This window comes from Somniosus microcephalus, chromosome 10 (assembly GCF_052327205.1).
Source record: "Somniosus microcephalus isolate GS21.2 chromosome 10, FLI_Smic_1.0, whole genome shotgun sequence".
Classification (NCBI taxonomy): Eukaryota; Metazoa; Chordata; class Chondrichthyes; order Squaliformes; family Somniosidae; genus Somniosus; species Somniosus microcephalus.
This window is the reverse complement of record NC_140996.1, coordinates 215765553-215782873: the sequence shown is the minus strand read 5'-3', so window position 1 is coordinate 215782873 and position 17321 is coordinate 215765553. Positions and strand designations below refer to the sequence as shown.

Sequence of the window (17321 nt, the reverse complement as noted above, 5' to 3'; positions counted from 1 at the left end):
CTCAGCCGACTTTTGCGCCACTTTGGCGCCCCAACCCAATTTCTAGGCCATAGGGTGGCTCTAGATGAAGTGTGAATTGCGCTGGCAGAATTAAGGACAGCTGCCATGTGGGAGGGAAGAAAAAAAGGCCAAACAAAATGTAGTGTATGTACTTTGCAGAAGGAACTATATTCTGCAGCCCCTGTATACTGCAGTACCAGTAGTGACCACCCCTGTATATAAGCCTGTGTAGTAACTTTGCATAGTAGTTCCAGTTTTGTCTCCACTCAGTAAACACCTGTTGTAACCAGCTCCTGCAGTCCGTGTCTCAATTACACACGGACATAATACTGGCGACGAGCAGATCCGAACTTACCTACAGTCTGCACCACCTCATGGGGATCCAACCCTAAAGCGAAGTTGTCAGAGGTCGAGGCCAGAAGGAAGAAGGAACGAAAGAAAAAAAAACAAACAGCAGAAACGAGCGTCGACCGTGGGCAACCGCCTCTGATACATCGGATTTGAAGATTGCAGGAGAGGCTGTCGAGAGCGGGGCTTGGTTATCCTGTCTATGGTGTTCCAGCTAATCAGGCTGGTGGCAGGTAGTACACTGATCCTTCCTGGGCTGCGGCGGGCTAGAGCTCGATCGGGTGGCTTTTCAACGGGGCCGAGCAGCGTTGTCGGGAAGAGGAGAGAGAGAGAGGGTGGAGCACACAGGGCGCGGCCGGTACTACGAAGCCGGGCAGCGTACAGACCTGAGAAGAGGGAGGAAAGTGTCCCGTAGGGTTTGCTCTGATGACGGGAAAATAAAAGAAATTAGAAGCGCAGAAAGCCACGAGGAGCTGCAGTTTGCCACGGGGACCGCGGAGAGCGGCGTTAGCAGCAGCGCGGGGGGGAAGTGCGTGAAGACCATAGGGCGTCGCCATCCAGGCATAAAAACACCAGCAACAGCGCTGGCAGCAGCGGGGAAGACAGAAAGCGCGGGAGGCGCCATCTTAATGCAGCGGGGAAGAAGGCAAAGCGCGGGAGGCGCCATCTTAGATTTCCAAGATGCCGAAGACTGGCAATATCACTGCCTTCGATAATGCAATAGAAGACTGGACCACGTATGTGGAAAGAGTCGAGGTATATTGCAAGGCAAACGAAGTAGCCGATGAGAAAAAGGCATCGGTACTACTAAACTTAATGGGCACAAGAACGTACGGCCTATTGTGGAACCTGATCACTCCAGCCAAACCGATGGCAAAGAGTTTTAACGAAATTGTTGATATCCTACAGGAACACCTAAATCCTACACCACTGCTGATAGCAGAAAGATTTAAATTCCACAGGAGAAATCAGCATAAAGATGAGAGCAATGCTGATTACCTTACGGAACTGCGCAAGCTATCAAAGCACTGCCAGTTCGGAGCAGGACTGACAGACACTCTACGGGACAAATTTGTCTGTGGACTCCTGAGTGAAGGAACCCAGAAGAGGTTACTCTCAGAGAAAGAGCTGACGCTGGATAAAGCTTTCAGCTTGGCAGTATCGTACGAAGCAGCAGCAAGGGGAGCTGCGGAAATACAGCAAAAGCCACAGGAATACGGTACCCATGAAATGACACGGGGATTTGAAAAATGTTATCGCTGCGGCAGAACAACCCATGACCAGAAGGACTGCTGGTCCAAGGACAAAATATGCAGGCAATGCGGAAAGATGGGACACATTGCACGAGTTTGCAGGTCTGGAAAGAAGACTAACGACAACAAAAAAGCTACTAAGGAACAGTACAGGAAAGTACAAAAGATGACGGACAGTAGTTCCGAAGACCAGAAGAGCGACAGTGAATCCGGGAACAAGAGACTAAGCTGTCTCAAACTTCACAACGTAATCGCGAAAGAGGATCACCGAACCATTTGGGTCACCCTCACGATAGCAGGGTCATGGAATTGGATACAGGATCAGCCCTGACCGTCATGAATCGACGAGACTACGAGCGGCTATTCTCACACATACCGTTGAAAGAGACATCCATTGTCTTGAAGATGTATACGGGGCAGAAAGTATACCCCAGAGGGAAAATAAGGGTGCCTCTCGAATACAACGGCAAAGAAATACAGAAATTGTATCTGTACATACTGCAAGATGGTGGACCACCGTTATTGGGACGTGAATGGATCAGAAAGATAAGTTTAGACTGGCACTCCATTCAGGCACTGACGGTGGCTGGTAAAAAGGATGACGACGTCACACCTGGATGGTTGTCAGAAATCTTAGCTAACGCTAAAGAGGTATTTCATCAAGAACTGGGAACTCTTAAAGGCGTAACCGCCTCGATAAAAATAGAAGAGAATGCAATCCCCAAGTTTTTCAAAGCAAGACCGGTACCGTATGCAATTCGCCCAGCTGTCGAGGCAGAGCTGGAGAATCTAGGCGTGTTATCTAAGGTAGAACATAAGAAATAGGAGCAGGAGTAGGCCAATCGGCCCCTCGAGCCTGCTCCGTCATTCAATAAGATCATGGCTGATCTGATCATAACCGCCAATCTACTATCACAGAACCATCTCCTGAATCTAACAGAATTAGACACACGAAATAGCAGCAGGATCAGGCTACATGGCCCCTGGGCCCGCTCCGCTACCCACAGGGCCACGTCCGATCCGAACCTGGACTCATGTCCAAATTCCTGCCCGCTCCCCGTAACCCTTAATTCCCTTTACTTCTAGGAAACTGTCTATTTCTGTTTTAAATTTATGTAATGATGTAGCTTCTACAGCTTTTTGGGGCAGCATATTCCATGGACCTACCACCCTCTGAGTGAAGGAGTTCCACCTCATCTCAGTTTTGAAAGAGCAGCCCCTTATTCTAAGACTATGCCACCTAGTTCTAGTTTCACCCATCATCGGGAACATCCTCCGCGCATCCACCCGATCCAACCCCTTCACAATCTTATGGCCTAGAAATTGAGTTTGCGCTGCGCCGGGGCTTAACGCCGGAAATTTAGCGCCGATGCTAAGTCGCGCTGTGCGCGCCAAAAATTCAGTAGCGCCGCGCCCAAACGGCTGCCGGCGCTACTGAAGGCTGTTTGCGCCTGAAAACTGGCGCTACGCGCCGCATTGCGGCGCTATTCCGGCGCTGCGGCGCCCGATGCGGTGCGGCAGGCTCGGGAAGTGCAGGCCTCCTCCTTCAGTTAAGGAGGAGCTGCCTGCACCCGCCCGCTGGCCGGTTAAATCGCCACAAAAATGAGCCCGGCACCTCGGGGAAGTGCCGGGCTCGCAGCCGAGAAGCATCTGTTCCGCGGGGGGGGGTGGGGGAGTCCGGGGAGAGAGGTGCGGGCAGGCGGCCGGCGGGAAAGCGGCCGGCCGCCGCTCCACCTTTATGCGCCGGCGCAAAGTCGTGTAAGACTCTGTTGCCAGAGTCTTAGTTGCGGCTGCCACGGGCGAGGCGGCCGCAACTGAATTTCGGCGCTGGGGCCCGTCACCACGGCAACCGGGACGCTGCGCACACCGATGACGTCATCGGTGCCGGCGCAGCACTACCAGTGTAACGCCGATGTTGGGCCCTAGTCAATTTCAAAACCGGCTGTAAGTCCAGCGCAATGCCCTCTAGCGCCGCAAAATGGGCGCTAAGCCCACTCAATTTCTAGGCCTATATGTTTCAATAAGATCGCCTCTCATTCTTCTGAACTCCAATGAGTAGAGTCCCAATCTACTCAACCTCTCCTCATATGTTCATCCCCTCATCCCCGGGATTAACCGAGTGAACCTTCTTTGTACTGACTCGAGAGCAAGTATGTCTTTTCTTAAGTATGGACACCAAAACTGTATGCAGTATTCCAGGTGCGGTCTCACCAATACCTTGTACAACTGAAGCAATACCTCCCTATTTTTATATTCTATCCCCCTAGCAATGAAAGCCAACATTCCATTGGCCTTCTTAATCACTTGCTGCGCCTGCATACTAACCTTTGAGTTTCATGCACCAGGACCCCCAGATCCCTTTGTACTTCAGTACTTTCAAGTTTCTTGCCATTAAGATAATAACTTGCTCTACGATTTTTCCTGCCAAAGTGCATAACCTCACACTTTCCAGTATTGTATTCCATCTGCCAAATCTCTGCCCACTTAATTAGCCTGTCTATGTTACACTCGGTCCCCTCCTCCAAATCGTTAATATAGATTGTAAAGAGTTGGGGACCCAGCACTGACCCCTGCGGAACACCACTAGTTACTGATTGCCAGTCTGAGAATGAACCATTTATCCCAAATCTCTGCCTTCTGTTAGATAGCCAATCCTCTATCCATGCCAGAATATTACCCCCAATCCCGTGATTTTTTATCTTAAGCAATAATCTTTTGTGTGGCACCTTGTCAAATGCCTTTTGGAAGTCTAAATACACTACGTCCACTGGTTCCCCTTTATCCACCCTATATGTTACTTCCTCAAAGAACTCCAGCAAATTTGTCAAACATGACTTCCCCTTCATAAAACCATGCTGACTTTTTGTCCTATTAAATTATGATTATCCAAATGTCCTGTTACTGTCTCCTTAATAATGGACTCCAAAATTTTACCTACCACAGATGTTAGGCTAACCGGTCTACAGTTTCCAGCCTTCTGTCTACTGCCCTTCTTAAATAAGGGTGTTACATTAGCAGTTTTCCAGTCTGCCGGGACCTTTGCTGAGTCCAGGGAGTTTTGGAAAATTATTACCAATGTATCCACAATCCCTACCGCCACTTCCCTCAAGACCCTAGGATGTAAGCCATCAGGTCCAGGTGATTTATCCGCCTTGTGTCCCATTATTTTACCGAGTACCACTTCCTTAGTGATTTTGATCGTGTTTAGCTCCTCCCCCGCTATAGCCCCCTGTTTGTCCAGTGTTGGGATATTCTTAGTGTCCTCTACTGTAAAGACTGATACAAAATATTCATTCAGTGTTTTTGCCATCTCCATATTTCCTACCATTAATTTCCCGGTTCCATCCTCTAAGGGACCAACATTTACTTTAGCCACCCTTTTTCTTTTTATATAACTATAAAAACTCTTACTGCAGGTATCCTTTATCCGAACTTCCGAAAACCGAAAACCTCTAAAAACCGAAGGTTTTTTCGTTCAGCGTAAGTCGTGCGCACGACATGACCAGAGTGGCGCACGACTTACGCTGAGCAGGGCAGAGGGTCACAGAGTTCCCTCCTGGGTAGGAGATTGCAGGCCGAGCTGGGCAGTGTGAAGGAGGTACCGGGAGAGTGAACCCAACAATACAGCGGCCCGTCCGATAGCTGCAGCGGCCTGTCCGATATTCTTTTGTCCCCCGCCGACCCCCGACCCCCCGCCGACACCCTGCCGACCCCCCCGCTGACCCCGACCCCCCGCCGACCCCCCCGCCGACCCCGACCCCCCGCCGACCCCCACCCCGACCCCCCTGCCGACCCCACCCCCGACCCCCTGCCGACCCCCCGCCGACCCCGACCCCCCGCCAACCCCCACGCCGACCCCGACCCCCCGCCGACCCCCACCCCTGACCCCCCGCCAAGCCCCCGCCGACCCCCCCGCCGACCCCGACCCCCCCGCCGACCCCCACCCCCGACAAATTTCCCAGTCTTATAAAATACCTTCTGAAATCTGAAAAATTCCAAAAACCGAAACTCAGCTGGTCCCAAGGCTTTCGGATAAGGGATGCTGTACCTGTATCTGTTTTTATATTTTTTGCTAATTTACTTTCATAATCTATCTTCCCTTTCTTAATCAATCTTTTAGTTAGTTTTTGCTGTCTTTTAAAGTTTTCCCAATCCTCTATCCTCCCACTAGATTTGGCTACCTTATATGCCCTTGTTTTTAGTCGAATACTATCCTTAATTTCTTTACTTAGCCACGGATGGCTGTCTTTTCTTTTACACACTTTTCTTCTCAGTGGAATATATATTTTTTGGAAGTTGTAAAATAACTCCTTAAATGTACACCACTGATCATGTATCGTCTTACCCTTTAATCTATTTTCCCAATCCACTCTACTCAATTCCGCTCTCATACCTTCATAGTCTCCTTTATTCAAGCTTAGCACGCTTGTTGAGATCCAACCTTCTCACCCTCTAATTGAATATGGAATTCAACCATGTTATGGTCACTCATTCCAAGGGGATCCTTTACTAGGACATTCTTAATTAATCCTGTCTCGTTACACAGGACCAGATCTAAGGTTGCTTTCCCCCTGGTCGGTTCAGTTACATACTGCTCAAGAAACCCATCCCTAATACACTCAATGAACTCATCCTCAAGGCAGCCAATTGATTTGTCCAATTAATATGATAGTTAAAATCCCCCATAATTATAGATGTTCCCTTATTACAAGCCTCAACTATTTCCTGATTGATACTCCGTCCAACAGAGTTGCAACTGTTCGGAGGCCTATAGACTACGCCCACTAGTGTTTTTTTCCCCTTATTATTCCTTACCTCCACCCAAACTGTTTCATTATCCTGATCTTTTGATCCAATATCATTTCTCTGTATTACAGTGATTCCTTCCTTTATTAACATAGCCACCCCACCTCCCCTTCCTTCCTGCCTGTCCTTCCTGATCGTTAAATAACCTGGTATGTTTAATTCCCAGGCATTGTCACCCTGCAGCCATGTTTCTGTAATGGCCACAAGATCATACCCATATGTAGTTATTTGTGCCATTAACTCGTCTATTTTGTTATGAATGCTACGTGCATTCAGATAGAGAACTTTCAAATATGTTTTGTGACACTTAGTTCCTGCTTTTGCCCTTTTTATTACTTTACCTTTTACTCCATACCTTCTGCCCCTTCCTGACATGCTCTGGTTTTTAATTTCCCCACTGCTACCTAAGTCTATGACCTTCTCTGTTGTCATTTTTATTATTTGCTCTCTAGGAACCTCCCCCCCACTAGTTAGTTTAAAGCCCTCTCTACAGCCCTAGTTATATGATCCGCCAGGACTCTAGTCCCAGCACTGGCCAAGTGGAAGCCCGTCCCAATGGAACAGTTCCCTCCTGCCCCAGTACTGGTGCCAGTGTCCCAGGAAGCAAAACCCATTTCTCCCACACCAGTCTTTGAGCCACGCATTTAACTCTCTAATTTTATTTGTCCTAGCCAAATTCGCTCGTGGCTCAGGTAATAATCCATTATTACCCTTGAGGTTCTGTTTTTTAATTTGACCCCTAGCTGCTCATACTCCTTTAACAGGACCGGCTTCCTAGTCCTATCTACATCGTTTGTACCAACATGGACCACGACAACTGGATCCACCCCCTCCCACTGCAAGTTTCTTTCCAGCCCAGAGGAGATGTCCTTAACCCTGGCACCGGGTAGGCAACACAGCCTTCGGGACTCTCGCTCTCGGCTGCAGAGAACTCTATCTATCCCCCTAATAATACTATCCCCTACCACTACAACATTTCTATTTACTCCCCCCTCTTGAATGGCCCCCCATTCCACGGTGCTGTGGCCAGGTTGTTCATCCTCCCTGCAGTCCCTGCTCCTGTCCCCACAGAGAGTAAGAACCTCGAACCTGTTGGACAAGAGCAAGGGCTGCGGCTCCTCCAGCTCTACCTCCTGGATCCCCGTACCTGCCTCACTCGTAGTCACACCGTCCTGTCCCTGACCATGGGCTACATCTGAATTAATTAACTTCATAGGTGTGACCACCTCCTGATACACAGAGTCCAGGTACTTCTCCCCCTCCCTGATGTGTCGCAGTGTCTGAAGCTCAGACTCCAGCTCATCAACACGGAGCTGGAGTTCCTGTAGCAGCAGACACTTGTCACAGACGTAATCACCGTGAGCCTCAATGGGGTTCACCGGCTCCCACATCTCGCAACAGTAACACATCACCTGCTCCATTCTATGTAATTAATTAAATTTTTTATTGTTAGTTATGGACACCCTCTGCCCGATTTTAGATGCTAGTATCCCCTTTAATTAATTGGATTTAAATTAAATCAATCCCTCTAGTTACACCAGTTAAATGGTTTACCAACAGTCACTCTGGACCAGAAAGGCCTTATTAACTGCAACCCACAGAGTTAAAGTTTGAAAAGAGCACCTAACACCCCACTTACCCTAACTCACACTTCCCCAAACTCACAGCATGCTTTGATGACTCACAGTCAGTGCTTGCTCGCACTAGGACTGGTCTTTTTATACTGTTTGTTTGTTTACAGCCAAATGAGTCACCCCTGCTGATTGGTTAGAAAACTGGTTTCCACTGCCTGCTGTGCCAATTTACTCCTACTGCAGTGTAACCTTGCTTTACTCTTCTTAAACCAACAGAATCCCAAATATTTAACTTTTCCCCTTTATTAAACTGCTTAAGCAATCTTATCAAGAATGATTTAAAGAGAAATAACAATTTAAGAACTCTCACACTTACCCAAACTCACAGCACGCTTTGATAATGCGTCAGACGTCGTTCCTGTCATGAAAAAAAGTTAAACAATAAGTCTGATGAGCCAAGCAAGGTTCGCATCTGTGGGGTCTTCAAGGTGACGGTGAACCCAGTCCTTCACACAGTACAGTATCCTCTTCCAAGGATAGAAGATATTTTCGCCTCACTATCTGGAGGGAAGCGTTTTACAAAAATTGACCTAGCACAAGCATATCACAGAATCACAGAAACCCCACAGTGCAGATAGAGGCCATTTCGGCACATCGAGCCTGCACCGACACATATCCCACCCGATCCCCATAACACCTACACCAACACATATCCCACCCTATCCCCGTAACCCCACGTATTCAATCCCCCTAACACTAAGGGTCAATTTATCATAGCCAATCAACCTAACCCGCACATCTTTGGACTGTGGGAGGAAACCGGAGCACCCGGAAAAAACCCACGCAAACACGGGGAGAATGTGCAAACTCCACACAGACAGTCACCCGAGGCCGGATTCGAACCCGGGTCCCTGGCGCTTTGAGGCAACAGTGGTAACCACGATGCCACCGTGCTCCCATATTTGCAGATGGAGGTTGAAGAATCCTCTGGGAAGTATCTCACGATAAACACTCACAAAGGTCTTTACCAGTATAATCGACTGGTATTCGGAGTAGCATCAGCTCCGGCGATATGGCAAAGAGCGATGGAACAAGTCCTGCAAGGGATTCCGGGGACCCAGTGTTACTTGGACGACATCCTAGTGACAGGTGAAAATGATAGTGAACACCTTGCCAACCTAGAGCAGGTGCTCACTAGACTAAGAGAACACGGGCTACGAGCCAATCGCCCCAAGTGCGAGTTTTTTAAGAAACAGATATCGTAATGTGGCCACGTGATTGACGAAGAGGGGTTACATAAGTCCCCTGACAAAATTGAAGTGGTAGTTAAGGCTCCAGCGCCTGAAAATGTGTCGCAACTAAGGTCATTCCTAGGATTGGTGAATTACTACCATAAGTTTTTGCCGAATTTGTCCACAATTCTGCACCTACTGAACGCCGTACTACAAACTGGAGTAGCTTGGAAATGGAGCGATGAATGTAAGCGAGCCTTTCAGAAGAGTAAAGACCAAATCACTTCAAGAGAAGTATTGGCTCACTACAACCCATCACGACCGATAAGACTGGCGTGTGATGCGTCTCCCTACGGCATTGGAGCGGTACTGTCACATAAACTCCTTGATGGTTCAGAGAGGCCGATAGCTTTTGCATCACGCTCGTTAACTTCAGCCGAGCGTAACTACGCCCAGATTGACAGAGAGGCCCTCAGCCTGGTGTGGCGGGTGAAGAAGTTCAATCACTACCTGCACGGTCAGAAATTTACTCTACTAACTGATCATCAACCTCTTGTCTCCATTTTCAACCCTCAGAAGGGCGTCCCGATAATGACAGCACAACGGCTACAGAGGTGGTCCCTTTTCCTAGGGGCACACCAATATGACATCGAGTACAAAGGAACTAAACAGCATGGGAATGCTGATGGATTGTCGCGCCTACCGTTGCCGACGGTGGAAGAAGCACCTGCAGTGGATCCTGTGGAGATATTCCACTCGACCATAGTCGAATGTCTACCTGTGACGAATGCAAACATAGAAAAGGAAACACGAAATGACCCGACACTCTCCAGGGTCTATGATTTAACGGTGACGGGATGGCCAGCACATGGCGAACCACTGCTGCCAGCATTCTCGCCGAGAAGAGAACAGCTGTCAGTGTGCAGAGGAACCTTGATGTGTGGATCCAGAGTAGTAATTCCATGCAAATTGAAGGATAGAGTGCTCAATGAGCTTCATGAGGGTCATCTGGGAGGGGTAAAAATGAAGAACTTAGCCAGAGCGTTTGTGTGGTGGCCGGGAATCGATAGAGAAATCGAAGAGATGACCAAGAGCTGTACAGGATGCCAGAAGGTCCAAAACGCCCCACCACAAGCCCCTCTACATCCATGGGAGTGGCCCTCATCTCCATGGCAAAGGGTGCACATTGATTTTGCTGGTCCATTTATGGACTCGATGTTTTTAATTGCGGTGGATGCACATTCAAAGTGGCCAGAGGTAATAAAAATGTCCTCAACCACCACAGAAAAAATGATCACAGTCTTACAAACCATATTCGCCAGAAATGGGCTGCCTGAACAGATTTGCTCCGACAATGGACCACAGTTTGTGTCTGAAGAGTTCCGGAGGTTCTTAAAGAACAATGGTGTTAAGCATTACACATCCGCCCCATATCATCCAGCCACCAATGGACTGGCTGAGAGGTTTGATCAAACATTCAAGAAGGCTATCAAGGCAATGTGTAATGAAGATATACCCCTACAACACAAGGTGGATAACTTCTTGTTTGCCTACCGGAATGCGACACATGCGGTTACCAACCAAACTCCAGCCATGATGTTCTTCAATCGAAGACTAAGATGCCGCTTGGATTTGGTTAAGCCAAACATCTGAAGAGATGTGGAGAACAGGCAGTTTCAGAATATGAATGAAAGGCCAACCAGGAATTTCAAGATAGGTCAACCAGTTTTGGCCCGGGACTACCGCACAGAGAAATGGCAGCCAGGAACGATCTGCACACGGCAAGGACCTCTAATGTATACCGTGGACGTTGGAGAGAGCATTGTAAGACGCCATGCTGACCAGATTCTAGAGTCACTGGAAAACGTCAATTCCACACCACGATCCGATACACCTGGTGATGAAACCGAAGTACCAATTGCATCTACCTCAGAATCGGTGATATTGGAAGCAGACGAACCAAACAACGACGTTGATCCCGAATCAACTTTGCCAGAAGAACCGGATACCCCAAAGAGGCGTTATCCAGACAGAATCAGGAAGCCTCCTCAAAGACTGAATTTATAATTGCTTAACTTCAGCTAATGTGTATAGCAACTGTAATTGTAAATATGTTATTTAATTATTAATCGAATGTTATGTACTGTTTAGCTAAAAGGGGAGGAATTGTAGTGTATGTACTTTGAAGAAGGAACTATATTCTGCAGCCCCTGTATACTGCAATACCAGTAGTGACCACCCCTGTATATAAGCCTGTGTAGTAACTTTGCATAGTCGTTCCAGTTTTGTCTCCACTCAGTAAACACCTGTTGTAACCAGCTCCTGCAGTCCGTGTCTCAATTACACACGGACATAATACAAAAAGTGTGGATAAATCATGTTTAGTTGTGATGCTTCAGCCATCATGAATATGCGGCAGGTTTGATGGACCAGTTGGTCTTTTCCTGCCCGTTAGTCTCTCCAGCCCTATAAACCTCCGAGATCTCTGCGCTGTAGTGTATGTACTTTGAAGAAGGAACTATATTCTGCAGCTCCTGTATACTGCAGTACCAGTAGTGACCACCCCTGTATATAAGCCTGTGAAGTAACTTTGTATAGTAGTTCCAGTTTTGTCTCCACTCAGTAAACACCTTGTGATAATAATAATAACTTCCGGGAAGTTATGTCATCACGTCCTGTGAACTGTGAACTATGAACTATGAACTGTGTACATACCTCACTTCCTGTCATATGTCACTTCCTGTTGGACTGGTATAAATACTGGACTGTTCAGTATTGTAAGAGGCTTCTACCAGAGGCATGGTAAAGACCTCGCTTGTATATAGTGTGTTTATAAGTTACTTAAAGCTAACTTTAAAGTTACTTGATGGTAAGACTCCTTTTTCTTACATCAATTTCAGTAACTTAATATTTACACTCACAAATACTAGACCTTCGGACAAACTCGGAGTTAAGGATCCAGGGAACCCCCATCATGGAGAGAATCCTTAGACCTATTCATCTGGACTTGGACCCGAATACACCAGCAGCTGGCAGGGTATGGAAGCATTGGTACCGTACTTTTGAGAATTTTCTGGATGAATGTAAAGCGGATGCTCCTACTAGATTGAGGATACTTATCAACTATGTGACCCCAAAAGTGTTCGAATATGTTGATGAATGGGATAATTACGATGAGGTGATTCGGGCACTTAAGAAACTGTATGCCAAGACCCCAAATGAGGTCTATGCTAGACATCTACTGGCCACAGCCCAACAAGGGCCAGGGGAATCAATTAACGAATTCCTGCAAGAACTTCGCAGGCTCAGCATAGATTGTAACTTTCAGGCAGCCTCAGCTGAGCTGTACCGCGAAGAAATGATTCGTGATGCTTTCATCTGCGGGATTGCCTCTCCATTTATACGCCAGCGTCTACTAGAAAGTAAAACACTTGAGCTACAAAAAGCTTTTGACCTAGCTTGTTCTCTGGATTTGGCAAAGAGAAATGCAGACCTCTATCAGCTGCCCAGATCTCGATCTGCTGCTGTAACTGCAACCAGACAATTCAAGCGGTCTCAGGTGAACCCTATCATGGGGGAATCTAATTCTGATAATTCTGATGAAGAAGAGGAGGATGACCCCACTTTAGCAGCCTCTTGGCAATCTAGGAAGGAATGCTTCTTTTGTGGAGATGCTTTTCACCCTAGGAAAACCTGCCCTGCTCGCAATGCAATCTGCAGTTATTGCGAAAAAAAGGACACTTTGCTAAAGTTTGCCTATCAAGGGCCTCTACGATGGCCAATCCAGCTAAGGCCTACCGAACTGCCCCAATTAGGGCCTATCAAGATGCTCCAGCTAGGACCTATCAAGCTTCCTCTCGAGCTCTCTCCCGAAGCACACCGAGAGTTTTAGCCACTCTCTGTGCAACGACACCAATTACAGCTGCTTGCCCACAGAACTGGTCTCATGCAGCCACAAAAATTTCAATTAAAGGGCATACCTTAGATGCCTTAATTGACTCAGGAAGTACTGATAGTTTCATTAAGGAACAGATTGTTGCGAAATTGAAACTACATGTCTTCCCATCGGACCAGGCAATTGTGATGGCTCAGTCATCACTTAATACCAGAATCTCCGGCTTTTGTGTTGTTGATATGACACTTCATGGTCGTATGTATCCCTCCACCCAACTTTCGGTGCTCAAGGACTTATGTAGTGATCTCCTCTTAGGGCTGGACTTCCAAAAACAGCATAAGAAACTCACCATTGAGTTTGGTGGATCCAAACCCGGACTTACTATTTCTAATATACCGTCTAAATTACCGTTTTGTGCATTGTCAGCAGCTTCACTTGATGAACCCTCATTATTTGCCAGTATTCTGCCTCGATGCAAACCAATAATAACGAAATCGCGGCGCTTTAATCAGGAAGACCAATCTTTTATTGCGGCTGAAATCTCTCGACTTCTAGCAAAGGATATCATCGAACCATTTTCGTCGCCCTGGCGGGCTCAAGTCGTCATTGTCAAGAACCCTCTAAAACCTCACAAACAGCGACTATGCATCGATTATTCGCAAACCATCAATCAATATACCGACTTGGACGCCTACACATTGCCACGCATTGATGATATGGTTAATAAACTGGCTGAATACAAAGTGTTCTCAACTTACGATTTAAAAAGTGCCTATCATCAGGTACCCTTGAAGGTCTCAGATAAGCAGTACACGGCCTTTGAGGCTAATGGACGGCTGTACCAATTTCGTCGCCTCCCATTCGGGGTTACTAATGGAGTGGCTGTCTTCCAACGGGCAATGGATGGCCTGGTTAAGCAGGAAAACCTAAGGGACACTTTTCCCTATCTTGATAACATTACCATTGCAGGTCACGATCAACAGGAACACGACGCCAACCTCCAAAAATTTCGGGATGCCCTCCATCGCCGTAATTTGACCCTGAATGAATCCAAATCTGTTGAGTCGCAACCGACCATCAACATCCTTGGCTACTGCGTAGGCAATGGTATCATTAAGCCAGACCCAGAAAGACTTCGCCCGCTCCAAGAGCTCCCGTCACCTAAGAATCCGGCTTCTTTACGTCGGGCTCTCGGTCTGTTTGCATACTACGCTAAATGGATTCCTCATTTTTCGGACAAAATCCAACCCTTGCTGCATGCTAGATCATTTCCACTGGGAACAGCGGCTGTTGCAGCCTTTAACCTTCTCAAAAAACAGTTGGAGAAAGTGGCTCTTCACTCCATCGATGAGAATCTCCCTTTCGTGGTTGAATGTGATGCCTCGGAGGTGGCGATCTCGGCTACTCTGAATCAGGAAGGTCGTCCTGTAGCATTTATGTCCAGGACCTTACAAGGTGCCGAGCTACATTATCCTCCGGTTGAGAAAGAAGCCACAGCCATCATAGAGGCAGTACGGAAGTGGAACCATTTTCTAGCTCGCCAGCACTTTACATTGATCGCGGACCAACGATCAGTCGCCTTCATGCTCGATAATCGAAAACGAACCAAAATTAAGAATAATAAAATACAACTTTGGAGGATGGAACTGGCCTCTTTTGGTTATACCATTCTCTATCGGCCTGGCAAGTAGAATGTGGCCCCGGACACCCTCACACGGGCATTCTGCTCCACTATGTCATCCTCTACTCTCATGGATGTCCACAATGGATTGTGTCATCCTGGCGTTACGCGCATGCTACATTTCGTACGATCACGGAATCTCCCTTTTTCCACTGAAGATGTAAAGAAAATATGCTCAGAATGCCGGCTTTGTGTGGAATTAAAACCTCAGTTCTTCCGCCCCTCAGATAGTATACTCATACATGCAACCCAACCGATGCAACGACTTAGCATCGATTTTAAGGGCCCAGTGCCCTCTTCAACTCGGAACACATATTTGCTCACCATGATCGACAAATATTCACGTTTTCCGTTTGCCTTCCCCTGCTCCAATATGTTGGCGTCCACAGTAATCTGCTGCCTTGAGCAGGTATTTTCTCTCTGTGGCATGCCGGCTTATATTCACTCAGATCGGGGTCCATCCTTTATGTCAAGGGAACTCAAGGACTACCTCTCAGAACGGGGAATTGCTCCAAGCAAAACAACACCATACCATCCCATCGGAAATGGGCAGGTAGAGAGGTATAACGGTATCATCTGGAATTCCGTACGTCTCGCTTTAAGATCTCGAGGCCTACCAGACCAGCAATGGGAAACAGTGCTTCCGGATGCATTGCACTCTATACAGTCCCTGCTTTCTACAGCCACAAATACTACACCTCATGAGCGGTTCTTTGGATTCCAGCGTCGCTCATCTCATGGGACATCACTCCCATCATGGCTAACTACTCCTGGACCTGTATTACTCCGAAGATACGTTCGGACGTCTAAAAATGACCCTCTCGTAGACGAGGTCGAACTAACCGATGCCAACCCCACCTATGCAAACATACGATATTCCGACGGCCGAGAATCTACCGTATCATTACGGGATCTGGCTCCCTGCCCACCAGGACCTAGTGGGACATCGGGTGATGGCATTTCACCAGGAAACTCTTGGGACCTATCGGGTACCCCTCTCCAGGATCCTGATCGGACACCAACTAGCTTGGTGCCGGTAGAACCCCGTGCTCAAGGTTGCGACCCTCCCAGTACCCCGCATGAAAGTACTGATCCGCCACAGACCAGCTCTGCACCTCCCTCTGAACAGAGGCAGTCCGGCTTTGAAACTATTGGGGCTCGTACTCGAAGCCATGATCTCCCCGACCCTTCACAGGGCAATCCAGGCCACACAGACTCTGACCAATGGCCAACCGCATGTAAGCGGACCAGCGACCCTCTACGATGGGAATCCAAACGGGTGCGACTCTTCCTTGTTCGGCGGCTACGGAACAAAAGGTAGACCACAGCCTCCTAATCCTGCAGGAGGGAAGAATGTGATAATAATAATAAATTCCGGGAAGTTATGTCATCACTTCCTGTGAACTGTGAACTGTGAACTACGAACTGTGTACATACCTCACTTCCTGTCATATGTCACTTCCTGTTGGACTGGTATAAATACTGGACTGTTCAGTATTGTAAGAGGCTTCTACCAGAGGCATGGTAAAGACCTCTCTTGTATATAGTGTGTTTATAAGTTACTTAAAGCTAACTTTAAAGTTACTTGATGGTAAGACTCCTTTTTCTTACATCACACCTGTTATAAACAACTCCTGCAGTCCGTGTCTCAATTACACACGGACGTAACACTGGTGACGAACAGATCCGAACTTACCTACAGTTCTGCACCACCTCATGGGGATCCATCCCTGAAGCGAAGTTGTTAGAGGTCGAGGCCAGAAGGAAGAAAAGAAAAAAAACAAACAGAAGAAACGGGCGTCGACCGTGGGCAACCGTCTCTGATTCATCGAATTCGAAAATTTGCAGGAGAGGCTGTCGAGAGCGGGGCTTGGTTATCCTGTCTATGGTGTTCCAGCTAATCGGGCTGGTGGCAGGTAGTACACTGATCCTTCCTGGGCTGCGGCGGGCTAGAGCTCGATCGGGTGGCTTTTCAACGGGGCCGAGCAGCGTTGTCGGGAAGAGGAGAGAGGGTGGAGCATACAGGGCGCGGCCGGTGCTACGAAGCCGGGCAGCGTACAGACCCGAGAAGAGGGAGGAAAGTGTCCCGTAGGGTTTGCTCTGATGACGGGAACAGTAATTAAAATAAGAGGAATTAGAAGCGCAGAAAGCCGCAAGGAGCTGCAGTTTGCCACGGGGACTGCGGAGAGCGGCGTTAGCAGCAGCGCGGCGGGGAAGCGCGCGAAGACCATCGGGTGTCGCCATCAAGGCATAAGAACGCCAGCAACAGCGCTAGCAGCAGCGGAGAAGACAGAAAGCACGGGAGGCGCCATCTTAATCCAGCGGGGAAGAAGGCAAAGCGCGGGAGGCGCCATTTTGTTCAATCGAGGAAGAAGGCAAAGCGCGGGAGGCGCCATCTTAGATCTCCAAGATGCCGAAGACTGGCAATATCACTGCCTTCGATAATGCAATAGAAGACTGGACCACGTATGTGGAAAGAGTCGAAGTATATTGCAAGGCAAATGAAGTAGCCGATGAGAAAAAGGCATCGGT

The 17321-nt window shown here is 48.0% G+C and overlaps 1 protein-coding gene across 1 annotated transcript in view; it reads right to left on the bottom strand.

Moving 5' to 3' along the window:
• Positions 1-17321, bottom strand: part of LOC147112088 (interleukin-13 receptor subunit alpha-1-like) — a 63792-nt gene that overhangs the window by 18935 nt on the left and 27536 nt on the right. Inside the window, exon 3 of the mRNA XM_085999602.1 lies at positions 8358-8399. Within this exon, the coding sequence (XP_085855728.1) occupies positions 8358-8399 (42 nt within the window). The remainder of the gene's footprint in view (positions 1-8357; positions 8400-17321) is intronic.